Here is a 27,784-nt window from a genome sequence, read left to right as displayed (position 1 = left end):
ATCAAATTAATTGAAATGTCTGCAGCTGTATCTGATGTAGTTTTAGAAAATAAGCACTACTGAGATTATAATGGGAGCTTCGAAATGTCGTGTGGTTGTTTTTGCTGCTGGGGGAAGTATCCTCGATAGCGTAACCCCCCATTCTGGGGTGATGTTTTGAAAACAGTTGTCCATCTGTCCCTAAAGGTGATCAAAATCTGCCTTGATTAAGAAGTGGGGGAATCTAGTGGATGGTCCCCCGTGCTGCCTCTCATCCCCTCCCAAGTGGGGATCAAAGAGGATGAAGTTTTGAGCCTAGGGATAATCTAGTTCCCTAGATTGTGATAATGCTGCTCAGGATGATCATGTGGATGAGAGCTGGTTCGGGTGTGCACAAGGCTGTGGATTCGTACTTGCATATACTTGTGTGCCTGCGTGCTGGTGTTCAAAAGAGAAGAGGCAGACAATGGCAGAGCGAGCCACTGAATTAGTACACATAGACTGATGGAAAATACACACTCTTGCTGTTGCTGTATCCAGGCAACCACATCAGAATTCAAGACATATCGAACAACAGGTGATTGCCACCATCTTCCCTTTCAGCTTTGAGGTGCTAAATTAGGACCACTTCGACTCAAATGTGAATTAGAATACAACAACTTCAAGTGACGGTGAAATTAGACAAATCCTACTGTAAACAGGAGCTTATTTAATTCTGTACACCTTGTTTACCAGAAAACACATTTGCAGTTTGAAAAGTAGTCAAAACATTTAAATGTCGCAAATTTCTCGCAAATAACTGTGACTTGGCTCCGTTTGTGCTCTTTGTGAGTTTTTGCTTTCCTTTGCCGCTCACAAACAGTTTGTGAAGTGACAGTGAGCTTAAGCTCTGCTAAATCTCATTTTAGTTTTAAGTTCCCTGTTGTTCCGCATGGTCTCTTCCCACCCTGATCCGTGTCTGGTGTTGGTGTCCAGCTGTTCCATCAGCACGACAAGTGGTTCAGGAAACTCCCTCATTGTTCACTGACCAATCGCAAACACACCAGAATGCTGTCAACGAGCATTTTCCACCCAGTGGTTTGCATTTGCCTGCACCTGTGGTTTTAGCCCAGAGGGCAGGGGATGCAGGAGGGAGGTGGCAGAACGGGGGAGAGGCTGGGCATTGGGGTGGAAAGGCAGTCAGGGTTGGGATTAGGCTGTCTCTCTGTCTGTCGAGATTAAACGAAATAGATTCATTGCGAGTTTCCCTCCCATTTTGTCGTGTTTTCCTCAAAATGCATCAGAGGACAGCTGAGCCCTACCACCAGAATTTGCATTTTTGTAATTTGCATGAGCTCATTGGAGCTTGGAGGCAACTTACGGTTGTGTGTGCACGTATGCATGCATGCGTGTGTGTTTGTTGGTGTGTGTGTGTCTGGGCATGTGGTTCATAATTTGACAAGCAAAATAAAGAACTTGTCCAAACAATTTAATAGACATGACTGGAAAGAGACTGCGCTGCATTCATGGAAATCTTGCACACAACGAGACAGTTGAAGCATTTGTTGTTCGACATTTACTGGAATGTTAAGAAATTACACTAACTGCCCTCGCTGACTTACAAGGTGTTGTAACACAGTATCGTGCTGCAGTAGAGAGACTACTGAGCAGAGTTACTAGAACAGATCTACTCTGCACTGCAGTACTTTGCTAGCCTGGGTTGTGAATCTTATCAGGCGGAGTTGTGGTAGTGGATTTTGTGTGTGTGTTTGTGAGTGTGTGTGCCTGCATGTGTGTGTCCAGGCCCCTCTGGAGTCCATTAATCCCAAATCTAACAGACTTACTGCAGAGGCATCCTGTGATGTGTGCTGAATCCCTCTCCGGAATATTTGACGCTGCTTCCATAATATTCACTTCCCTGTCTCTCATCAGGAATACACTGTCTTGTTTTTCCCCCCGCGATGTCAGGATTGTCCGCCAGGACAGGTGGCTGCCGTGTTATGAGTTTGTTTACGATTCAGGTGTGTTTTCACCAGTTCTCTGATCTGTAATTTTACATCTCTGAGCTCTTTTAATCCTATTCTTATCTTGTGTAAGCCTTCTAATCTTTGACCCTAATCTTAAACCACCACATAGAATGGGGCAGCGTGGATTGAAGAGAGTTGTTTTTCTCACCTTCAAATTCAATGCATACATTTGTCAGAGAGAGCTTGGGTCCTCTCACCTTTGGGTTTTCTTTCTCACGAGCCAAGTCTGAGAGGTATTCATTGCTATATATTTCTATTTATTTGTGTTTTATTGCAGTGGCCTGGACTTGAACCCAGCCTATTTTAAAGCCTTGTGCTCATAACCCAACAGTCTCCAGAGTGAAACAGATGGAGAGGCAAAGAAAGTATAAATTAGATAGTGAGATGGAAAACACATTTCTATTTGAAATGATTATCCCCCCTGACGGGTAGACTAATAGACCGTTATTGCATTTCCGTCAGTTTCTTTTAATCTAATCATACTTACAAACAGACGAGTGAGAGTGATAGTGTGTGTGCATGTTTATCCTTACAGAGACACAAGCAACCAGTGTCTAGACGGCAAACACCAATTTGGCTGGGGCACGGGGGAACATCAATGCTAAAGCAATGTTGCTGAAACACTAGGCATGTTCCTCACTCTTGCATGGAGGGGAGATTGCAGTGACAGACAGACGGCGATAGGAGGAGGAGGAGGAGGAGGTGCAGCAGAAATAGAGGAGAGGTTGGCAGAGCTCACTGTGGCTAATACATCCAAAGTGTGTCAGTTAGCTCTCTAAATGTGTTAGGCCCCGGGGCTGAGAAAGCCAACACCATCGACTCAACCTACCTCTCTCCACCTTTCCACTTAGCCTCTGTTCAACACCCGCCAATATCCTTAGGGGAGCTACACTGCTGTTCATTGGCACAATTGATCAAATGCCTACATGCTAAAGTGTACAGTTTTCTTATTGCACGTATTAGTCTCATGAGTACATGTGCTGGAGGATTAATTTAGAGTGGTGTGCTGCTATGCAGTGTGGCAGGTAGTTTTACAGGTGGTGTGTCTTCACACCTCTTTCCCTTGCTAGCTGGCAGATGTAGCACACAGGCAGTCAGGCTGAGGGCGACCCTGTTTTAGTACAGGAGGTGATGACACTGTTTAATACTCTGATACTGCACACAGTATCGGTGTCTTGTATGGTTGTGCAAAAACTGCAGTTTTTACTTTATACATTTTTTTACATTATTAAATGGTAGCTTCGGTTTACTTAATCTGGACCCTCTTTTACTTTATTTTTGTGTTCAAATGGTAAATACATGGTCCAGTATTGAGGGACTGGGCAATTGTGCACCATCAATTCATGTCCACTTGAGCTGCTGGTTTTTGCCACTGACAGGCTCGGATTATTGTTATAAGTCTCTGAGAACTAAACTTGCACAGATTAATCGGCAGTGCTCGGCAGTGCCGGTTTTCACATGATTAGCCATGACCTGCGACTGGCCAGTCAGTCTAAAATATGCCGATTGAAAACGCTGGACAAATTCCCAGTGTGGCGCATGATTGACATTGTGTAGCATCAGCAGCGCACACACACACGCACTTGTGCAACTCACGGCTTGGGCGATGTGAGGAAGGGGACCTCAGGGACACACTGGTTTGGGTAGGACAACTATGGAGTAAATGATTCTGGCCAGAGAATCAGATCCGAGAGGATGATTTAATTTTCAATGCAGGAGGTTTACAACAAGTGTAGCATGTGTGTGTGTGTGTGTGTGTGTGTGTGTGTGGTTCTGAAATAAACAAAAGGAAAAATAGCTTTACACTCAGTTCTTACAAATATGGCTTCTCACCTTAATCATCCAAGCACACACATCAAAAGAGAGAAGGAGAAAGTTGTTAATTGTCTGTGTTGAACTTGACTGCGGAGCTCTCACTGCTGCACTGTGCCTCTTGAAACTGACGAGGCGTGTGTCCGCATGCCGAGCATGTGCGTGTCCGCTCACTTACTGGCGGGTGCATCCTCAGCGCTGAGGGCTTTTGTACAGGTGACCTACACCATGTCGGCTGTATGGAATTTTTTTAAAGTGTATGAGGAGGATAACAAGTTTGCAGTATGCAACACCTGCGAGGCTAAAATAGGGCGTTCCAAGAAAGGAAAGATTATTAGGTTTGAAAAAAATGAATTCAGAATCAGCCAAAATCGGTATCGGCCGTCCGAACACTCTGCAAATCGAAAATCGGGATCGCCCCAAAAAATTTTAATCTACTGAGAGCATCATGGGAAGTATTTCTACAGACACAGATATTTTTGTTAAAGAGTACAATCCTTTTTATTCAATCAAAAACAGACCCAAAATCTTTATCGCTAAACCCACCAGACTCCATTCAAATTATTAGTAATTTTATCTTGTATAGGCCCAGCATATTTTCACCTCTAACTGAGAGAATTAAGGGTTTATTTCAACCAAACCGAAGTTGGCGATTGTTGAAACAGTGGGAAAATGAACCAAGCTTGCTTTTATGAGTTTTATGTTGTTACTGTCAACTTTGAATGAAGCATGTTTTACAATGATTAAATTGCTGTTTATTTCAATAGAGTCTGGTGAGTTTAGTAGTAGCAATTTTGGGGCTGTTTGTGGTTAAACAAAAAGGATCTTATACTTGAACAAAAGGTTCGTCTCTGTAGGGGTCCTTGAAATCACAATCTGAGCCTGTCATTGGCAAAAACAAGCTCTTTTAGTGGATGTAAAATGGTGGTGCAGAATTGCCCTCCGTGATCACATTGCAGCCTGTTTTGTCGCAGTGGCTGCAGCCCTGTCACTCAGTACTGGGCCACTTTTAAAAATTGTTGCTCCCAGTAGTCACTTAGACAAATAAAAACATGGGAAGATAGGGTACAGGTTGAAAAATATTAGAGTTACCCTTTAATTTGGACAAACATTTGTTCCAGCATTGACATTCCCCTTTATTTGTCAAATTACATGCAAATGGTGCACATTTCCATCTGATTTACACACAAATAACACACACAGTGGAAAATGCTGTACTCTTTGTGCTCCAGTGAGTGGAAGAAAAATATTTGCACACACTAGTAAGCAGGCTCGGCCTGTCAGATTAGGCTGTTTGAAAACATCTGACTGGTGTCACATCAGGTATGTGCGTAAGCTCGCTGTGTTTTTAGACATGCTATAGACTCTGTTAGCTGAATTAATGTACGAGAAGTACACAACAGATCTTCACAAGTGTCACAGCTGTTCTCCTGAGAAATACTGGAGGTTCTGGTGGTGGTACAGTATGTATCACAATCTGCATAATTGAATCTGAAAGATAACATTGCAGATCATCTGTGCATCTAGCTGTTCATTCAACCATAGTCAGGCTAGGTTAATAACTGTAGCACGTAGCTCCCAAACCTGGGTTAAGGATTTTGGATTAATTTGTTTGTGTTGAAAACATGATTCCTGATATTTTTCGGTCACTTCGTTGATGTCTGAAACATTTTACATAACCCCAAGACACCCAAGCAAGCCATGACTAATTCATTCTTCTCGGTTTTGGCCTCATCTTAGATTGCATTACTCTTGAGTGTCAAGCCTCTTGACATGTTTCACCTACCTACCCTGTCTCAGTTGAGTTTGACCTGATGAATGGTCAAGGTCATTTGATACCACAGAATCATAATGCAACAGTAAAGACACTGCTATGCTAGTGTATACTGTATGTGCTGTTGTATCAAAGTGATGGTTCTGTTGAGACAGAGAGTCAGAAGCACTTTCACTAATCCTGCTAAAGCAGTACACATGGGAATGATTACTTGCACAAAGCCATGACACCCTGAGTTGTTCAAATCCCTTTTGTTCAAAAGAGAGCGACAAACAGAGAGGCAGACAAAGAGAGAGAGAGACAATAAAAGAATGTGATTTAATTCAGGAAATGTGACAGGATTGTATGATGTCTAGGCTGGTCTTGTTATTGTATGGATGGTTTGAATGAAGCCTTCACAATGCTGGATGTGTTTATTTCCTTGTTGTTTTGGGCCAGTTATCAGGATGGTAATCTCTGTACAGTAAAATCTGCATCTGAGTGCAGAGTCTGGAGGCAGTGGGACACGGTTTTGGTGTGGGAAGCGTTCTGTTTTCTTCCCATTTGTAATCCGAGTATCACTGACCAATCCCATTTGAGCGGGCTTTGGTTCCATGCAGGTAAAGGGTTTGAGTGGAGAGCAAAAGAGATGGGACGAATTGGCAGAAATGCAATGTTAGGGTGCTTTCAGACCGAGAGTTCGCTTGCTCTGGTCTGAATCAGGGACTAATTTTGTTAGAAAGTTGCACAAGAGGAAAGTTGGACCAGATTAAATGCCTTGTGCGAGAAAGCTGCTCTTGATTGGTCAGAATTTCCATGCGGGAAAAATCCAGGAAGTAAACAAAACGTTGAAGAAGAGTACACTTGCAAGATAAATGCAACGCTTTCTAATGTCACAATGGAGGGACAACTACACAGGCTGAATTTAGCGCTGCTCATCATGGACTATATTGCTTGCATTGCTCATTTTAGTCAAACCATACAGTTTTGGATGTGCTGAATGTGCATATTAAGGCAGTACAGGAGGAGGTGCACATTAATAATCCTCCGGGACTGTAACATGCTCATGTTTAACCCAAACAATGCGTAATGTGTCTCAGATCGAGGTCGGAACACGTTCTCACCACCAATGAACTGCACCAGAGTGTGTTCGTAGTCTGACAGAGACCACCTCTTCAAGAAGGTCTCGGTCCGGTTGTTTTGGTGCTCACCCGAGTGAGATTGCTGTGTTCGTACTTGCCAAAAAAAAACACACTTAAGGGGCAAATGAACTTGAGTTTGATTGATCCAAACCAAACAGGACAGGTGTGAAAGCACCCTTAGAATCCACTGGCTATTGTCTGATGACTGTTTTAGCTTTTTATCTGCAATCATATGCAGATATATAGATTACATAGAGGCAAAATCACCCTCAGACTGATGGCCTATGAGTTAGGGATTGTGTATGCAATGACTGGCGCACGGAAGAGGAAGTCATGACCCGGATATCTGTTATCTGGATATCCGCAGGCTACACCAGAACCCCCTAAAATATTGGCCGTTGCCCCAGGAGGCTAAATCATTGTCAGACCGATAGCCGATGGGTTCCGAGATTGTCAGGACAGGGCCACAGCGCCTCATCTTCAGCTGAAGAAGGGATACCTCAAATCCAGAGTGTTGGAAATAGCATCACTGAAGAAGTATGGTTAGAATGTAAAAATGTGTTGGAGTGAAGCACTTCAAAAGACGACCCTCTGTGAATTAGCAACAAAAGGTTTCCCTTCATTCTTTCCTTAATAGGGTGTTTTAAACCTGTTTTCTCCTTGGATAGAAACAGGATTTCTGTAATGAGCTGGTGAGTCATAGATTCTCTCTTTTCTTAATTCCCTGCCCCCTCCCTTTTCTCTCTCCATTTCTTTCTCCTCCTCTCTCTCTCTCTCTCTCTCTCTCTTTCTCACTTTATTTCATGCGCTCACTATCTCTCTAAATGGGCCAAGGCAACTTTCCTTGCCGTCTACTGGGGGAAGGAAGTAGATTAAGGCTATTAACACGCACAAGGATGCTGATCAGCCTTTCTGGTCTCTGGTATCATGTCTGGTCCATACTGAGGTCTCTCTCCTAAGGCTCTTCGGTTATAGGCACCTTTCAAGCATGATGTGTTTATATTTTTAGAGTGCAAATGTACGTGGAGGAGGAGGTGTTGTCAGACTGAAGCAGCCCATTTTATTCCCACAAATACGCCCAAATACAGTCTAAGGGTGTCACGCAGCGACCAAAGCAGCAGCAGCAAAAAAAAGGGCGCACTCTCATTCACATCTGCAAACAGTAAGTAGTAGTGAGTAGAAATAAAACATGGCGCAGGCATGCTGTGTCTGTTTATGTTGCTTATGAGTGAACATGCTGCGATGCACACACAATAAAGACAAGGCACACACAAGCGAGCTATATTTAGATGACAAACTGCCATAAACTCAGGCTAAAGAGGAAAGAAATAAACAAAAGAGAGGGAAAAAAAGCGAGGCGGTCCAGAAGCATCCCCTGTCACGGTGCAATCCCCCATGTCCTAATTACACGGGCTTAGAGGAAACGGAGGATTAGCCACTGATTCACCACGCTGCTCGCCTCATCTTCTAATAAGTCTCCTTCTTGTCTCCTTGCCACCCTCTGTGCCACCCTTCATGTCTCTCTCCAGGTAAAGGTAGCAAGATACTTTTGACCTGTGGCTTTTTGTGTCTCTTTGTTCCTTCCTGCTAACATGTCTGCCTCAGACAGCACCACCTAATCCCATTTAGAAAGTAGGCTGTGCAGCTGGCTTGTTCCTGTTTGCTGCTCTCACCATTTTATGTTCAATATCTGAGGATTGTTTACATCAGAAATATAAAGGATCACATTCTCATGTGTACATGCTTTGTTTTGTGTGTATTGCACTCATTGGCACTGTGTACAGTGTGCCTGTTCATTATCAGATAAATATACTTTTTTATTTTTTTTACTCTCTTTCTTTATTTTATCGGTCAGCTTTAGCTAAATGCACCACCTGGAGTCTGTCTGTTCATTGGTGAATACACTGAGCATGTTTTGCTCACATCACAGTAGCTTTATTTATACATCATGTAGAGACAAGCTGAGAATTGCATACACACACTATCTCTATTACAGTATATAGATTATATGTAAAGATTTGTAAGTTCTAGGGCTGCCCCCTAATAGTCGACCAGTCAACCAGAAAGGTCAGTAGTTGTCAAGATTTTCATTGGTCGCTTAGTCGCAGGGAAAAAAAAAAAATCGAAATCAAAATGTTTATGACTGGACCATGTGGGAATTTAATTTGAAAGGACAGACACAGGAAGTGGCCACGCTCAACAGTCAGAAAGGAGTCATGTTAATTTACAGGGCTGGTACCTGCAGTTATTACAGTCGACTACAAACATGACGTATCATCTAAAGCATGGAAGTAGCTACATGCCCGTTAGCCACTTAGCGGCGGCATGCTCAGTGTGTGATGTGCACTTGTAGATAAAATATAGGCCTATATTAATGAAGGTTCATTAGTACGGTTTTGTATTTCTCTGTAATGTAGCACAGTGTTAACAATGTTACTGATACTATTCTTTCTCACACCTTCAACTCAAACCATTGTGTTGCCCTGCCCAAAATATATAATTTAACAATTGAATTCGTATCGTAAACATACAGGCAACTAGTCGACTAATGGCCCTAAATGACGACTATTGGTCCACTAGGAAAATTCTTAGTCGGGGGAAGAAATTTTACACAGAAGCCTGTGTTATTTTTCTTGCATTTTTTTGTTCCTGTACATTGAAATTATTTAAAATGAACACGGATTTAATTGTCAGGTTTAGTTTAGCTTTCACATATTAATGGGAAAAAACAGTTGGTGATATATAAATATGATAAGAGCATATTGCAGCTGACAGTTACAGCTGTCAGTCATACGCAAGCAGCAACCTCCGGGGCTGAAAAATGACGCCAACGTGGAAGTGCCAAAAAATGCAGTTCCTCTAATGGCCACTAGATGCTGGCTCCAAAAACAAGTCGATCCCCATAGAACCCCATGTTAAAATGCTGAACTTTTTACATGTTTACAGCCTGGCACAAAGAACAGTTTGGGTTTCTATAGTTAATTTCAACATTAAAGTTTTATATCGTCCATGAGTCAGATCGCTCCTCAACAGCTCCGCCCTCTTGTCAAAACATGGTCACTTCTGGCTCCAAAAAACTAAAATATCAATGACCAAAATTTTTTAGGCTCCAGAATGGGAGGTGACGCCCCAGTGGCTATATCCATTATTCATATACAGTCTATGGTCATACAGTATACTGTGTGCATATATTACAGTATATCACAGCACTGCTAAACTATCAATATTTATTTTCTTCCAGGTTATAGCTTTTCCATGTTAAGTGTTTGATAGATATAAATAGCTTGATTTTAGTAGGACTGATGTGAGGGTTGTTCCTCTCAGACATCTATATCTAATAGCTTGCCTGTGGCTGCTCTGCTGCAATTGCTCCGCCATTAGAACACTTAAGGAGTGAGAGAAAGAGGGGTTGAAGAGTGAGCTGTAGCCGGAGGAAATGTGAATTATACAAGGTCTTAAGTCGCAAGTTGGAAAAGAGGCCCAGGTCTTTTGATTGGCTGAAGCAAGGATCTTCCTCGACTGACCTTGAAATATTTATTGAGTGCCTCTGACTGCTGTGAACGGTGAATGCTCCGAGTTGTTGTATGCATGCACAATGAAAAAAAAATTCGCAGTGTTTGTTCTGTTTTGCTGTCTCCAGCAATGAAAGCACCTCAATGAAGAACACTTAAAACTCGGTTGAATAGGCTGCTCAAACATAGCAGTGGGAAATTTCTGAAGAGTGTTTTCACGCGCCACAGATGTGGTTACAGATAAACATCAGTTTGCCTGTTCTCAGCGCTTTTTGGCCTTGGATTGGTTCCCATGGCCGCTTAGTACAGTCAAACCTGTTGGTTGAGTTTTTTTTTGTCAACAGATAACAGAGAAACTCTGAGCACCCCAATCCCCCAACCCCATTGCATTCTCACACACACATACACACACAAACACTGCATTCACACAGGCCGACCTTCACTAACTATGAGAGCTAACAGGAGAAACCTTTGATAATTGAGATTGTAGCAGACAGCATGATTCAGCTGTGAATGGTAAGTCCGTAGCATGTACTAAAAACATATGTAATGTGAGGGAAAGCTATTCACAGTGTCTTTAAATGAACGTCATTAAAAAACAATCAATATAGACACACTGACACAGGCAGAGTCTAAGTGCACATTACATTCTGCCCTATTCTGACACCAACAGGCAAACAGACACGAACGCACACGTGTACACACATGTGGCAGCCTTTATGTAACCTGATAGGTCACTTGCAAACTAATTTGTATTTATAAGGACCACGTGGTGCATTTTAGGGCCCTCATTGCTGCTTTGTGTTAAAGGGAAAAGTGCTGTTTGAGAACATCAACACCCCTGTCCGGATGCCCCTTCATCTCTCCAACCCACAGACCTTTTGCATCACCCACAGCACACAGCCCTGCTTGCTCATCATTGATTAGGCTTTGTGTGTTTGTTTTTGTTTGAATATGAGCTTATGCTCCTCTTCCTCCTCCTCTCGGGTTTTTATCCCTCTCTCTCCTATGCATAAATACTCTCTCCTCGGGGTGTTCTTTGAACAACTTAGCCTGGCATTAGCTGACGGAGGGGCCTGCAGTTTGTGAGGGAATGCCTGAAGAGAGGACGTGTTTGATCCTGAGATACATGTCCTTGATTCAGTCTCGGCATTGCCAGCCACCGGGCACCCCCACCGCCGCTGCCAAGCTTTTCCTGCTATGCATCGGTATTCTCTTCCCTCCCACTGTGATAAAAGCTATTACACTGGAGAGAAGTGTCCTTCTCATTGTGCTAAGCCACCCACTGCACTAAACAATCCAGACCTATTCCCTCAACATACAGCCACACACAGTAGAGCTTTGAATCAATAATTGTGCACTCGCCAACAATTTATCACATAATGTCATGAGATTGTTTTAATTTATACACAGCTACATTATTTCAATACATTGTCTCGTGGCTCTGACGCCATGAACGGAGAGCCACATGAGAAAAAAAAACCTATAAATGTATTTAAAACTGTGCTTCACTCCAAATTATCATTTTAAATCACATTGTGGGCGCCATTTACTGTTGTTTATAGATTTCAGCGGGCCAGCATAAACTGCAGGTCCCACAGCAAACTTTACTGAACACACCAAAACAGCATTTTCATGGAAATACTAGGTATTTTATTGCAACCTCTTGAAACAGTGTTGACACAACAGACTTGCCAACTGTAGAGGACAACCTGCTTTCCCAGCACCGCGCTGCTCTAGACTCATAACAATATCACATTCAGTAATACACTTGAGTAATGTTCTCATTTTCACCACAGCAATGCTGCGTAAGGAGAAAGGAATATGAAATAACTTGCTCGATATCCGAAGTGATGAGAGATATAACATTCTGATTTCTCCAGGTCTGTGTCATGGTGATACCAGATTCACAGCAGAAGCAGAGTTTCATAATAAAAAAGTAATTTGGACAAACTCAGAAAGTGGCGACTGTAAGATGTACCTCAACAGTGAATGCCATATCCATTGACAGTTTCTTTTTATGCCTCGGCGCCGGCAACAGCGGTGGCCAGAGGCATTATGTTTTCAGGTGCTCTGACAGTGCCATTCTTGTGAATGCGATATCTTAAGAACGCCTTGAGGGAATTTCTTCGAATTTGGCACAAACATCCACTTGGACTAATGGATGGATTGATTCGATGTTGTTGGTAAAGGGCGAAAAGTCAAGGTTACTGTGACCAAGCCAGGCTGCTAGAAAATACAGGCAGGGGGACCACATTTTCAAAAGTAGGCCCCTCATCCACACCCAAAGGGGGTTTACATTACCATGTAAATACATATAACATGTATTGTCAGTGATATAAGTCCGAAGTAAATTGTACCGTCACACTGTAAGTTACACACTTTGCTTTTCACACAGCGTCTACGTTTGAGCCACATACACATGCCACACATCATTGGAAAGCTACAATTCTTGTGATTTGATTGATTTAGATCATTTTAAGATACAACCACAGCAGCGGGTTACGATTCTGTCACACAGAAAAACAACTAAATGTTTTGATATAAAGTTTATAACTCACCTAAAATGCGTTTTGATTATCCACACAGCAATTACATTCCAACAAAAACGGTGTTGATACGCTCCCAGAGGTGCAGACGATCAAAGCCAGTAAAATATAGTCATTTTCTGTAGTACTGTTATGAAATTTGAGCTTGGGCTAGATAAGCTCTCATACTTCCATAGTTATTACCAGCTAATACCTCCCAGTTACAGTCATCTGCAGCATCTTTTTCAAGAAAAAATTCAGGCGAGATATAAAACTTTTTTTATTCCAGTGTGTTGACACTGGCAGAGGCACTTACAGTGATTCTGACTGTCAGGGAAAAACCCTCAGAGTGTTACCTTTCAAATGAGACCATGCATGTACAGATACTAAATACAGAACAAGAGCAGCTTTCAATTTACTTTGGGTATGCTTTGGATAGACATTTTTGGTGAATTATACAGGATTCATAACAGTTTGGAGGTCAAACATAGACCCACCCTTGACCTTGGCTGAGGTCATCTGTACTCTTTGACTCCCCCCACGGACGGTGGGCTTGCTGTGTGCATCCATTGCATTCTTGTGAACGCGATATCTCAAGGACACCTTCGGAGAATTTTTCAAATTGGGCACAAACGTCCACTGGACTCAAAGATGAACTGGTAAGGTTTTGGCGGTCAAACGTTAAGGTCACTGTGACCTTGCAAAAGATGTTTTTGGCCATAAATCAATCATTTATGTGCTAATTATAAAAAGATTTCACACAAATGTCTAATAGAAATATAGTGATGAGGAAAATGGACGCAAACTGTAGTTGCATCTTTGGTTCATGGTGGCGTACAATCACAAGAAAGTAGTTCTAGTCTGTGTTGTATGTTTTATTTTATTTCATATATTTTTAGAGTCATTTTTGGCCTTTTGCCTTTTGATAGTGACATGAAAGGGGGGAGAAGAGAGAGGGGACGACATGCAGCAAAGGCCCTGGCTTAGAATCAAACCTGGGCTGCTGCGGTAAGAACTCAGCCGTGGTATATGGACTCCTTTGAAAACCAAATCTGAGATTTCCTCTGTTCACACTATGTGTGTGGGGTAGACTGGCGACCTGAGAAGTCATAAGATATTTACTAAACATTAGGCTCAGTCAGAGTGGAGACTCTCTCATCTGTGCAGTTCAAATATTTAGTCACCCTGATTGGCTGAGAATGCGGGGAGGGGGGTTTGCATGGATCAGCTGGGCGAGATAGCAGTAGGCGAGGAGATTAAAAACACAATAACACACACACATAAACACACACTGCGAGCTCCCTCAGGTGAACAGGTGCAGTCATGGTCTGTCACAGATGCTCTGCGCAATTCGTCAGCTGCCTTTCCTCCTGTCCACCTTGGGTGGGTTGGGGTATATTCAGCACAACACAACCACAAATACACACACACATTATCTCAGATCATTCTCCACTCTTGTAGGCTACTTTCGCAGCTCGTAGGGCTGTCTAATGACTAGCCAGGTGTGCATGATGGTGAAATGATTCACCGCCACTGTGATGGATGCTAAATTGTTGTGTTTGTAGCTTTTTGAACTTACTAAACACTCTACCACACTGTGAGTTTGTGTGTTCAGCTTGCTGCTGTTGCTTTGCTAGCAGTAGCCTGTGTGTGTACAGCTCTCTCTTGTTTCCTCTCTCCCTCCCACCACAGGAACCACAGTGTGTGACAGAGGGACATTAATCACAGGGCTGGGTAATAAAGCGAGGAGGGATGGGCATGTAGGGCCAGGGGGGCAGGCGTCTGGAGGGAGAAAAGGGTGTTTAGGGAAATCACACCATGCTTTATGACACACACTGATACACAGGCACACTTTTACACTCGCAGGTTTAGGTGCACATCCTTCACGAGCCATACTGGAAGCTTCCACCCTGAAAGTTTGAAAAATGTAATCGAGGAGAGCAGAAAAACAACAATTGTGTATTCCAGAAATGGTGACCAGTTACTTTCTGTTAATCTGTGTCGAGGGAGAGCCTCGTGCCTTCTTGCCCACCTGTGTGTGATTTTACGTGGCCCTCGTTAATTAAGTGTTAATTTAGTGAAAAGACTTTTTCTGGAAGGAAAATAGAGGGGCGGCTTTTTTTTTTTTTTTTTTCCCATAATTTGGAAAGAGATGAGAGGCATTTTATGGCTCAGTAGAAGAAGCACCTTCACTGTTGCTGTGATGCTGAGATGGCTGCGGGAGCTTTTCATAGTACTGTTAACTCATGATATAAGATGGTGATAAAAAAATGTGGCCGTTTGTATATGATTACTGGCTAAATGACAACGGGACACACAATTTAGGAGTCCACTGGTTTTAACTGTATTGCTTCTTTGTTTTTTTCTTCATCATTTATACCTGACCCCTTTGGGTTATTGGAGTTTTTTAATATCAACCTCATTCCATCTTGACATTTTACAGTGGACACTGGGTTGTGAATCATTTCAAGTGGAGTTGTGATAGTGGATATTGTGTGTGTGTGTGTGTGTTTGTGTGTGAGAGAGAGGGAGAGAGAGAGAGAGAGAAGGGGGTGTAAATGTCTGTATGGCTATGTATCACCATCCTCTATTGTTTGTTGCTTATTTTCTGTTGCATCTGCACTTGTACGGTGCTCCTTAAGGAGTATTAGTAAAAGGGTAGGGTAAAAAATGAGATACCAATAATAGTTTCCTGTTCTTGTAAATTCAACAACTACACAACAAGGCTCAGCGCTCTAGATGCTAAAGAGCAGGGCATTCAACTAAAAAATTGAACTCGTATATGCACATTCATGGTCAGGCTTACAGACACAGAGATGTACAGGAGATACACATGCAGTGTCAATTAGAGTTGGGCTGATGTGAAAATTCTCAAACCGGTTTGATATGAAGCCAAACACCGGATCGAATTGGTATACCAAATCTTATCAGGTGTCCTAATCGATTCAGCAGCCACTTCTGATTACAACATATTGACACCATGTCCCAATAAAAACTAGCATCTGACTATCATGTGGCATTGGGTAACAGCGGAGCTCTCTGTCCACACTGAATCCATTAAATATGCACTTCTGTTATGTCATGTAAGCACACCACGTAGCTATCAGCTCGAGATCAGAGTGGAGATGTAATCACTTAAAAGATTGGTGAGTAGCCCACTTGCTATCCTCCTACGTTTTCAAGATTACTTTTAAAACATTAATTCATTCATTTTCCAAAACCACTTATCCTGTTGAGGGTCGCAGGGGGGGCTGGAGCCTATCCCAGCTGACATTGGGCGAGAGGCAGGGTACACCCTGGACAGGCTGCCAGACTATCACAGGGCTGACACATAGAGACAGACAACCATTCACACTCACATTCACACCTACGAGCAATTTAGAGTCACCAATTAACCTGCATGTCTTTGGACTGTGGGAGGAAACTGGAGTACCTGGAGCAAACCTACACTGACATGGGGAGAACGTGCTGACCCAACACAGAAGGGCTCCCCCACCCTGGGTTCAAACCAGGAACCCTCTCGCTGTGAGGTGACAATGCTGACCACTGCACCACCGTGCTTTTAAAACAGAAATCACATTTTATATAGTGATATTTACTGGAAATGATTGACAGTACAGCTAACAGCAAGTAGCCTAGCTTGTTATTAGCGATGTTCATTTATCAATCTGCCATCTGCAATCTCCTTTATGGTTTTTATAGTGAAATATGGAGGTGCTGTATAGATAATTTCTCATTTCAACTTCATGAATCAGCTGTTCCTCATCCATTGTGGTGCTTTCAAAGTAAACAACAGGAACAAAAGAAACATGGAGTCCGTGAAAGTTCAGCTCGGAACGGCGCTTGCAGCCAGTTTAGACACCTCTATCATCGGCTTTAAATCCAGAATCTTGTCATATTGGCAGAGTTTTAGTTTTCTTGAGAGACTAACTCTGACATGTCTCGTCTCGTCACCCAAAAAACACATTAACTTTTTAGTAAACAGACAGCATTCACCGCTCGTCTCCTTCCACCTATATCTCCTTCATGTTGCTGACACTGGCCTGTCCAACACCAGTGGCTCCATAGTCCATTTTATAAACAAAACAGGCCTGTTATATTAATCAAGTTGTCATATTGCTTATTACTAATGCAGTATGAGGTGGATTTAGCGCCATGACGTTGTTAGCACAGACTACTTTTTCATTTGCCAAAAGGTGTTGTATGACAAATGGCGGTTTAGCCAGTTTGCATTAAATCAAATCGGACCAACTCTAATGTCGATGCTCAATAGATGCTTCTCTGTTGTCTTGCCCTTGTTTTCTTCTGTTTTGAATACACCGAGCAGTCATTACACACAATGTTTGGATGCTCTACTCTGCTTTTAAATTGAATTCTTTATTGAAATTACACATTCAAATTATTGCTAATTTATGCTCCAAGAATTGCCTCTAAAAACATCCCAGTCACTTTAAAGAGATACATGTAGGGACTTAGTTTTGCATTTTAGATAAGACACCTTTGGTTCGCAAAGTAATTAACAAATCCTTCATTCATCTATCTTTTGCTTTCAGTGGCCTATCTCAGCCCGAGTGTTGTTACGAGGCACGGCGGTATCTGATGTTGACAAATGACACATTGAACCAAGATCATTTCCTCCTCTTTTTTTTAAATTTTATTTTCTTTTCTGAATTGCAATTTATTTTGTTCTTTTGCTGAATTGAAGGGCTTTCTGAATTAGTAAAGGTTTCTTTGACTCTGTGTGTCCTTTTTCTGTTGCTCCCAGATTTCTGAGGGCAGCTTAGCCACTTTTTATATCTGTTTCATGTGCTCTTAGCAGTAAAGATAACTGGCAGCTACATAGCTGTCCTATCTAACTCATTGGTACCCAGTCTTGCTATCCTGCCCTAAAGCAAGGCAATTAACCCTGCCAGAGGTAGTAAGATAGCTCCGTCTGCTCGCTGTTAAAAAAGCATCCACAAGTACAAAAGAGAGTGTGGAGTTAATTAAACTTTTTTTTTTGTTGGCAATAGAGGTGTAATAAATATCTGATTTCAATCAGGGATTCAGGTCAAGTGTCTACAATAGGGCTGCAAAGATACAAACATCAACTGTGTCTGCCTTCTGACCGGGCAACTCGATCAGAGTTTCTGTGACACTTTCCTTGTAAATGAAGCTGGATCTTCCCTCCTCTCTCTTCTCTTCTCTTCTCTTCTCTTCTGACGTCTAAGATGTTTTGGTCACGCTTTTATACTGACTAATCTAAAATCCTTGCTGCATATCATTACACCGTCCCCTGTCGTTTTCATTTGTTCCCATTTGGTTCAGGGCCAACGTGGTTACAAGATGTACTGTCCTCTTCAAGGCTCGTTTGTAAGATGAGATTTAAGGACAAATTTTTCTGTAGCCATACGGTATCTCTGGCCAAGATTGCAAACTTGATAAAACAGTGAACACTGAGAGATAAAAAAAAAAATACTGTGTTCCTGTTGTAAGCACAGATTGATATCTTGAGGTTCAAGCTATCTTGAGGTTTTGATTTTACAACAAATACTTACAAATAATTTCATATGAAAAATGGAAGCAATGATGTTGCCAAAAAGATCAAATGATAAAAATGAGGCCATCTACTAACTTAAAATATAAAGTGAGTGGGCAGTATAGGCAGGTGTTAAGTGATGAGATATAGTAAAGCTAATTTGTTGATGTGATTCTTTTTCCTAATGATTTACTGCATATTCAGAAATAATGAATAAAGCAGATTATTGGCGTGCTCCATCATTGTACCGTATCAGATCATTGACCGAGAGGTGAATCAAATTGTGTCAAATGATTGCATGTTTGAGTGTATCCATCGGTGTAATTTATCTTGGACCACAGAGCCGAGAGGGAAAGTGGAGAGGCAGCGACTGAGCACGCCCCTGGTAGCCAAATTATCACAGGCAAATGTGTCCTTGGTGGAGGCTTCTATTGCCCATCCCAGAGAGCTGGTACAGCCATAGCGAGGAGGCAGAGCGAAAGTGGGGGGGAGGGGAGGGAGATGAATGTCACCCTTGCTCTCATGTGTCATATTGTTAACCATAGATATGAGGAGAACGCCTCAAGGTTGAACGTGCAGCCGAGACATGAATAATCTATCAGAGGTTTCCTCCAACTAAATAGAGGGAAATGTGTCTGCATGGATTATTTATGCTTTAATATGCACACGGTGAATGGACAATCACCTCTGAGAGCATGAAGACATCGTAGGAGCCAAGTTAATTGTGTGTGTCTGGAATGCATGCAGGCTGGCTGCATGAAAGGCAGTGGTTGTCTTTCTGTTAAGCTTGGTTACACGTAGGGTCTATATTTTGTGGCTTGGTGATGGATTACAGTCATGGCGTGCTCTGGTTGGAAAGTGAATTCAGGTTTGTATTATTTATGTACAAGCTTTCGCCCAAATCATCGATCTTTGTGCTTTGACATGTTGTTTGTATTTCCTGAGTCAAATCTCGAAGCAGTCGTGCGCAAACACAGGCACACGCACGCAAGTGCTTCTCAGTGTGTGCAGATGAATTCTTTCACCCCCACACCATTTAAATGCAGTCCATCTCCAAGTGGTCTGGCCTCCACTTTCCAGCTCACCTTATTTCCTCTTCAGATGACTGCCTCGACATGGGAAATGTCAGGCTCTCTTTGCCAGCACTGTTTGGCTTCTTCAAACATTTGTGAAGTGTTAAGCTCATCTCTACAGCTTAGGAGGGCAGTCTCTCAGGAATCTAGGCTGCTGACCCGCAACACAGCGAAGACAGCCTAGCCAAGTGCACTCAAGCACATCCACTCTGCCCGCTCATTTGCATCGACGAAAGATTGTATTAGTCCCAAGTTCGTGGTCTTTACAGCAGCACTCTTGCCGCACTGTAAAGGTCCATGCATCGCATAATGGAAATGATGGGGTGGCTTACAGCTCCTAACAGTCAGGTTGTCTTCTCACATTCAGTGGAGAATACCAGTGAAAATACTGCACAGGTCTGCTTCATTCTCACTCCTTTAAATGTTATACAAAGCCCGAGGATACGTTTTCAATCCTCACATTAACATAACGTTCAAAAGTTCACCTACTGACTATGGTTTCAGACTTCAAACTACAACAAGCTTGTTACAGAAAGATAAATAACATGGATTTATAATGTGGTTTTGGTCCCACATTCAATATGCGACGACAGAGATTCATCATGAGGAATCAAGGTTTAAACCATTAACATTCAGAAGGCGAAGTGAAAGGTGACAACAAGCTGTTTTCTGTTAATTAGAAAAAGCGTGGCAATGCTGAATCTATGACTGTGTTTCAGTTCAAATATTGCTGTCTGCCACTTGTGCCAGTGACACTTTCAGTGGGCTACACAAACATCAACAATGCCGAAATTAAGCTCCTATGAATAGACTTGCCTAATTCCTCTTAACAAAGAAAGCTGCCTCAGTTTCTGTTGCAGGTTTTTGTTCCAGAAAAGTGTATTTTAGCAAGTGTTGCATTGCTGTAAGAAATGGGGAAGTGTGGTGGTGTTTGTCTGCAGCGTTTGGCTCCACAAACAGGCAGAGATGCATTGCATATCTCAAAACCAATATGCAAATTGGCCTGAGCTGCTGCATTTGTTTAGAAGCCTGTGCAAGCAGCCTTTGGATTTCACTGGAGAACTGTGTTAAATGCTGGTGTTTTATTGCACTCTTTGGTTTGTCTAACTCGCAGCGTTGTCAAAATTATTGATTTATCAATACATATCTAATCTGGATATTGAAAACGATTTAAATACTCATTCTCTGCAGTGTCAATACGTTGGTATCAGCTGCACTTTCTGGTTTCCTCCTATTGTTAATGTCTACAACAGTCATTCTACTGTTCTCTGCCACTACCTTAGAAAATAAGTCATCTTGTTATAGCCTTGTTATACTTATCTTTTAAAGTTTATGTCCTCAGTGTCAACTTTTGGTATTGAAAATGGTAGTGGTTGTCAATATTTGGTAATTCTTTACTTGAAGGTAGCTACATAAGGGTGACATGACACGGTCATGAACCTGTCATGAACATTATGTGCATGTCATGTCATGCCATTAAGTGTCACTCAGTTTTTGTAATGACACGTTGACATTGTTTGGATTGTCTTGATTATGACAACTTGACATTAATCAAAGTGACATTACCAGAAGTTGTCTTTGTCATGACAACTTTACATTAACAAGAAATGCAACTCTGTTTGTGTTTATGACAAGTTGACATAATGATTGTTACAAAGACATCTTCTGGTAATGTCATCCTGGTTAATGTCAAGTTGTCATAATAAGAACATCCCAAACAAATTTAATGTCAACTTGTCATGACAAAGACAACTTCTGGTAATGTCACTTTAATTAATGTCAACTTGTCATAATCAGGACAACCCAAACAATGTCAACTTGTCATTACAAAAACCGAATGACACTTAATGGCAGCAGTCATAAACGTTTATGACATGCACATAATCTTCATGACAGGTTCATTACAGTATCATGTCACCCTTATGTAGATACCTTCAAGTAAAGAATTACCAAATATTGACAACCACTATCATTTTCAATACCAGAAGAAACAATGTCAACTTGTCATTACAAAAACCGAATGACACTTAATAACAGCAGTCATAAACGTTTATGACATGCACATAATCTTCATGACAAGTTCATGGCCATGTCATGTCATAGTTATGACAGTGTCATGTCACCCTTATGTAGATACCTTCAAGTAAAGTGTTACCCAATATTTTTCAAGGTATTGTATTGCAGTTAGAAATCCCAGTATTGTAACAACACTACTATCCTGTACCTTTTTGAGTTTACACTTTATGTAATGGCAAGATTGACGGAGGTTTGCACACACCAAAGCATTGGCAAACATTATACACAACCAGTGTTTCAATATATTTTCAGTTAGTTTTAACTGACCACTTACTATATATTACGCTGTGTGATGTGTGGATGAGGATGAGAAACGAGGAACTAGTTGTACCAATTTCATTTGTATAGTCCCAACTGTTAGGAACCCGTCTTTTTTTGTTCTCTCGGTTGTCTCCTCTTGGTTTCATCCCACCCGGCCAATGGAAAAATTCCATTTATGGGACAACAGATGCTCCATTTTTTTTTCTCCCCTCTATTTTTTTCACTTCACGCCCAAGAGGAGAAAAAAATGGGCTCCTCTTTTTATTTTATTATTATTTTTTTAACCAAGTTCTGGATCTGTTTGACACATGAACACTCCCATAATCAGCCAGAGTGTGCATCCCTCTGAATAGAGATGAAAGAGGGGAACACACACACTCACACTCACACACACATGCACGCACACACAACAACAAGGAGCACACAAATAAACAGGCACAAACACACAGGGAGGAAGCACAAGCCATTTGGCACAGCCTCTCCGTCTAGGGAGGGCTTCAAAGCCCACTGACATGAATTTATGATAACGGCACTATGCCTTTGCCAAACCTCAACTGTTGTTTTTCTACCGCTCCCTCCCCAACCCTTCTGTATGCTCTGCCATCCCCTTGATCAGAGCTTTGGAAAATGCTAGCAGGTGTCCCCCAGTCCCTTGGAAAGGTGTGTGTCTGTGTGCATGTACATGTGCATGCATTCACATGTGTGTTTGGAATGGGACATCCTTACCTGGCTCTTCCATTTTTTCCACGCCATTTCATTATGCTTGTCTAACTTTGGGCTCCAACTCTTTGTACAGTTCAGTACCATAAATGGTTCTATGATTCTATTACCCTCTCGCTGTGTGGTTTTACTCTCCTCTATGTGGTTTTACTCTCCTCTATGAACACTACTGACATAAATATCGCTTTCTTCTCCATCCATCCCCTCCCTTTCTTTCTATCTGCAGATGAGGATTGTGTAAATTGTACGGAGGAGTGCCGTGTACTGGGTCATTCTGACCGCTGCTGGATGCCCCAGTTCCCCGCTGGAGGAAACCAGGCAGAGGGTGTCGACTACCGCAACAATATGTTCGTGCCAGCGGGGATGGAGACTGTTCCCGAGACAGAGACCTACGAGACTGTCAACCCCAATGGCAAGAAGACGTTCTGTACGTTTGGAAAAGAGAGGCGTGATCACACCATCCTGGTCGCCAATGTCAAGCCCTACTTGAAGGCAAAACGTGCCCTCAGTCCACTGCTCCAAGAGGTACCTTCAGCCTCTGGCAGTCCCACTAAGGGCTGCTCCACCATGTCTCCCTGCTCTTCAGTCAAAAGCCCAGCTGATGGAGCTGAAGGCAAACCTCCCCCTGCCACCTGCTCTGGCCACTACGGGCCTCCTGATGGTCAGTACCTGTCACCAACCAAACAAACCAGAGACCAGGGGGTCTACCCACCCTTGCCTCCCTCAGACCCAGTGGCCAAGGTGCTTGCAGAGGCCCGCTCCAGGATCAGCCAAGAGGCAGCAGGTGAAATGGAGTGTGTTCTGGAGCAGGTGGAGCCCGACGCGAACCGTGACAGAATGGACGCTGACCAGGTGGTGAGAGACATCGACAAACTATTGCAGGACTGCAGAGGAAGTGAGGCCACTGGCACACTCAGGAAGTGACACAGAGGACTGCAGCAAAAAGAAGTATGGATGTAGAGAGAGGAATAAAATGCTGTTCCAAAAACTCTCATGCCAAAACTGACACCAAAACGAATCAAAAAGGTTAAATAGCTCTTACGATAAGAGCTCTTTTCACTGTATTTGTTGTTGAAAAATACCGACACTGGACGGATGATGGGAACATTTATTATGTCAGTCATTTGGCACCAGTTTTGGTGCTAAGATCCCTCCCAACAAAAAGGAACTGGGTAACAAACATCTGAATTCTGCTGAATTTATAAACTATTTTGTTTTGGATTCTTAAGCAAATTGCAGAGGCTTATGCCTCTGGCTCCTCGCAAGCTATTATCTAAGTGCCCACCAGCTCATAAGTGTGTTGTTCATGGTCTCTTGTGAAATCCTACATAACTAAGTGTGTGTAGGTGGATTTCTGTTATGTGTGATGGCCATAGAAACTGAATGAAAAAGGACTATTTATGGTCAGACATGACAATCGATGTGGAAACAGTGAAACAAATTCTAATCTATTCGGGACAGTGAAAGACGGAAGTACACAAAAACGACCTTATCTTTTCTGACTTTAATATAGGTGTTTAACGTGTGATGGATCCTGTATCTGAAGAGATTGGTTAATCAGTGTGTTCGTAGGGGTTGGTCACGGACTTGGGGATGGAGGGGCTTAAATGCTACGCTGAAGGAGAATTATTAACAGTGTAACCATGTTTCACCTGTCATTTGTAGCCACATGTGTAAGCTGTGTCTGTCTCACGCCTCTATTTAAGCATTCATGTTGCTGACTGGTGTAGTTGCATGCACCAATTTTACACACATTTTACACATGTGCACTACACTCTGCGCGTACACATGCACTGATGCCCCCACACACACATGCAAACACACACACACACACACACACACACACACACACTAATGCTTACACACATCTGGCCATCTGTGTAATTGTCTTATACACGAACATCATCAGCTTTCAGTCCCTTGTGTACAGTGAATTATCATGTGTGTGACTATGCCTTAAGGCAATCACGAGTTGTATAAAAAGGGACATTTTTTCCTCAACTGTGAAAAGATGATATCTATATGGTTATATAGATGACTATATGTATGAATCCATGTATAGTGTCCAAATATTAACAAAATATTTATACATTTTGTAAGAAAAAAAGAAATGAGGAATCTCAGCAAAAAAGTGTCCTCGAGTTAAGGTCAAGTTGCGGGGTATTAACTCAAAGAACTGCAAAGGACACTGCCATTGTTTCGAAGACAAATATCCAAAAATATGAATAAACAAGAAAATGTCCCTTCACATTATCACTATACATAATATCATTATATGTGTAAATGTATCCGATTTAGATGTGTTTACATCAAAAAAACTGACATATTTTTATTGATTTTACTGCAATTTCTGTGCATTTGAGCCAAATTGTTATGTGTACAAAAGCTATATTGTGTATTTTATTAAATTAATATATAGTTGTGTTGCAATATACATGGGCTTATATTGTATTTGGCAAAAGTTGCCTTAGTAGCTGTCGAACTCTGTGAGTTTGCTTTAGTTTGGGTTTTTGTTGGTGTTTTTTTTTTTTTTCTCCTCTCTATTCTGCGTCTTTGCAGGCTGGCTTCAGTGCTTTTGAGATGTCGCCTCTTTTTACCCGAAAGGTCCAGCTGGATCAAATACAATAACTGTTGAAAGCTTAATGAGCCAGCTGATCTAGAATACAATTCAAACCAACAAACAAAAAGCAACAAACCACAAGATAACAGTTTGAATATTTTTACTGAGCAGATTTTTACAGGGCAGCTATTTTCTTTAACAATAACGTATGCGTGTCTTGTGTTCATTATGTTTTTACTTTCTTTCCAAAAAAGAAACCTGCCATATGGAAAGTGGAGTGGTTTCCTTGGTGATCATAAAACTGCCTTACTGTCTCTGCGGAGAGCTTGTTGTATCTGTGGAGCTTGTGACTGCTTATAAAGCCCTGGTCCACCAGAATGTGCATTTTCTATTAAGGACCAAAAGAGGTTCTTTTTCAGCAGTCTGTGTTGTTTATGTATGTACTCCTTCTCGATACATGTTAGAATTCTCATACTTTGCAGAGAAACTTGACATCTGAAATTCTATCTGAAGTTACTTTGGATTTGATGTCTTAGCTGTTTAGGTACACGGTTTATATAACCAAGTGTCTTCACATTCAGGCTTTCTTAAAAAAATAATACAGACATTTATTTTTGAAAATTTTGGCACATTTCGGCCACTCTCTGAAATAAGAGAGGTGCTTTTTCTAATATACTCTGACAGTAAAATAAGCAGAACAGTAGGCTATTAGACTAGATGTGTTTTGGAAAAATATGACCACAATCACCAAATCTATGTAAGATGCAGCCATGAGAGGGAACAGTGACTTGCATTCATCTATATGGCTCCTGGTGTGTTTACTGTGAAGTGAATCAGAGCTGAGTTGGAGTCTTGACAGCAGATATAACACATTCTATCCCGCAGACATGTCACATCTGAGTATTTTGGTATTTCAGTTCTCCTTTTTTTTCTTAATCGAGGTACATGTTTGGACATTTTCCTGTCATCCTGCCATTCTTTTGCCTTCTTGCCATCTTTTTTTATTTTACTATTCATCTGCTTACATTCCTGCTCTTCAGCTGTTTGCTTTCTCGCCTCCGAGGAGCAAAGTAACTGTTAGCTTTTCTCCTCTCTTTCGTCTGTAAAGTATTTGGTTTCGGTTTACCCTTGCTCTTATCCTGGGAGATGGCAGAGCCTTTTTTTAGAGAGGGCTTGGAAGATTTGACGGAGGAGGAGAAATATTTATGGTTATTTTTAAATGAGATTTTTTTTTCTTTTTTTGTTATCTCTCAAATATCTGGATAAATCAAGCAGCAAGCCTGACATTCACATCATACAAACAGTTAAAATGTGCTGTTCAAAGTGCACGCTGCAACTGTGATCCTGACAAAAATGCGCACGTGTGCACACACACACACACACACACACACACACACACACACACACAAAAACACCTGGGTACTTCAGCAGCACACTGCCTTTTATTTAAAATGCATCGTCCCTTGAAGGTAAAGCGAAGGCTGAAAGAGAGGGCGAAACACGACCTAGACAAATGTGACACTTCCACACTTGTCTTCATGCTTTATTTTCTTTTTATCTCATTGTGCTCAGTCTTCATGCTGGATCAAGCCTTTTCTACTCTGTGCATGTGCTTGATTTGCTTTCATGCCCCTCATTGTTTGACAAAACAGTTCCTTTCTTCTTATTTAATTTCTGTTACCTGCATACTGTAGATTCAACTCACGAAACCTCTACTGCTGTGGTCTCTCTTTTATTTGGGCATTAATTTAAACAAAGTGCAGAGGTCACCCCACAGTTCTGTCTCTTTTTTGCTCAGTCTGGCTGTCACGAAACAGTCACTGTCACACTTCATGCACATTTAAAGTGCTGTCCCCTCTAATGGTGTTCCCCTGGCCCGGCCACTGTCTGTACACTCACAAACTGTACGCAGGAAATGAGCTGGGTCCAGTGGATGGAAGGTATTCTTTAAAGCCATGGCCCCTCTCTCAGGCTATTTGCTGTCTAATAGAGCAGAGGCTGCTGCTGCTGCTGCTGCTGCTGCTGAGGTCAACACATAGTTGGAGATTGAGCGTAATGCAAGGCCTCTCATTATTGTCTAATTACACACTGTTGGCATCATACACTGTTGGCAGTGCATTACTCAAATCTAGAGTGGGTTATTTTTGCCCACTTGAGACTGTTGGTTTTACCAAGTGATTAGGACAGGGCCTTGTTGAATGTGGCTAACCGCCTCTGGTCTCTGACTCACACTGATGCAGGTGCACACAGACTCAGATGGCCACTGCTTCACACACATAGAGACAACATGTCATTTTGGTTAGTTAAAACAAGCACCCGATGTTTGTCAGTGTCGTCCCCTCACCCCCCAAGCCCACACTGATAGCATAGGGCTCCACGCTACAATGGGCAACTGGTGAAAAGACCAGAGACATTCATTTGTATGGATTATTTCAACTGCTATTGTCTAAAGGCTGTGTTCATTGTGATCTATCTGAAAAAAAAAGATGAAAAGATCAAATAAAAAAGCAATTACTAATAACGCTTGCTCTTGTCCTTGTATGAGTTGGTTGAGGAATGGCTAGTCATGGCTTTGATTTAATTTCTCTCCTCCCAAGAGATAACCTCCAGCACCCGATATTTTTGTTCTCTCAAGCATCTACGCGGCCAATTTTGCCTTGTCAAATAGGATTGCACTGTTTACTTCCACAGTGCCAGCTTACTTTGGATAAGATAAAAATTGGCTTTTTCAATTGCGTTCTTTGGTTTTCAACGCACATATGCATGCACCTTGTACCCAAGTATACACACACACACACACACACACACACACACTTCAAATGTTGCTTTGGGCAAATGACTCTT

The 27,784-nt window shown here is 42.0% G+C and overlaps 1 protein-coding gene across 4 annotated transcripts in view; it reads left to right on the top strand.

Moving 5' to 3' along the window:
* pcdh17 (protocadherin 17) overlaps positions 1–27,450 on the top strand; it is a 76,959-nt gene extending 49,509 nt beyond the window's left edge. For all 4 annotated transcript variants that reach the window (XM_050052941.1, XM_050052146.1, XM_050051312.1 and 1 more), the window contains exon 5: positions 22,607–27,450. In XM_050052941.1, the coding sequence (XP_049908898.1) occupies positions 22,607–23,304 (698 nt within the window). In that variant the 3' untranslated portion in view covers positions 23,305–27,450. The remainder of the gene's footprint in view (positions 1–22,606) is intronic.
* The last annotated feature ends 334 nt before the right edge of the window (positions 27,451–27,784 follow it).

The sequence above is a fragment of the Epinephelus moara genome, chromosome 1, assembly GCF_006386435.1.
Source record: "Epinephelus moara isolate mb chromosome 1, YSFRI_EMoa_1.0, whole genome shotgun sequence".
Lineage (NCBI taxonomy): Eukaryota > Metazoa > Chordata > Actinopteri > Perciformes > Serranidae > Epinephelus > Epinephelus moara.
The sequence above is the reverse complement of the archived record's forward strand: the minus strand, read 5'-3'. Positions and strand labels throughout refer to the sequence as shown.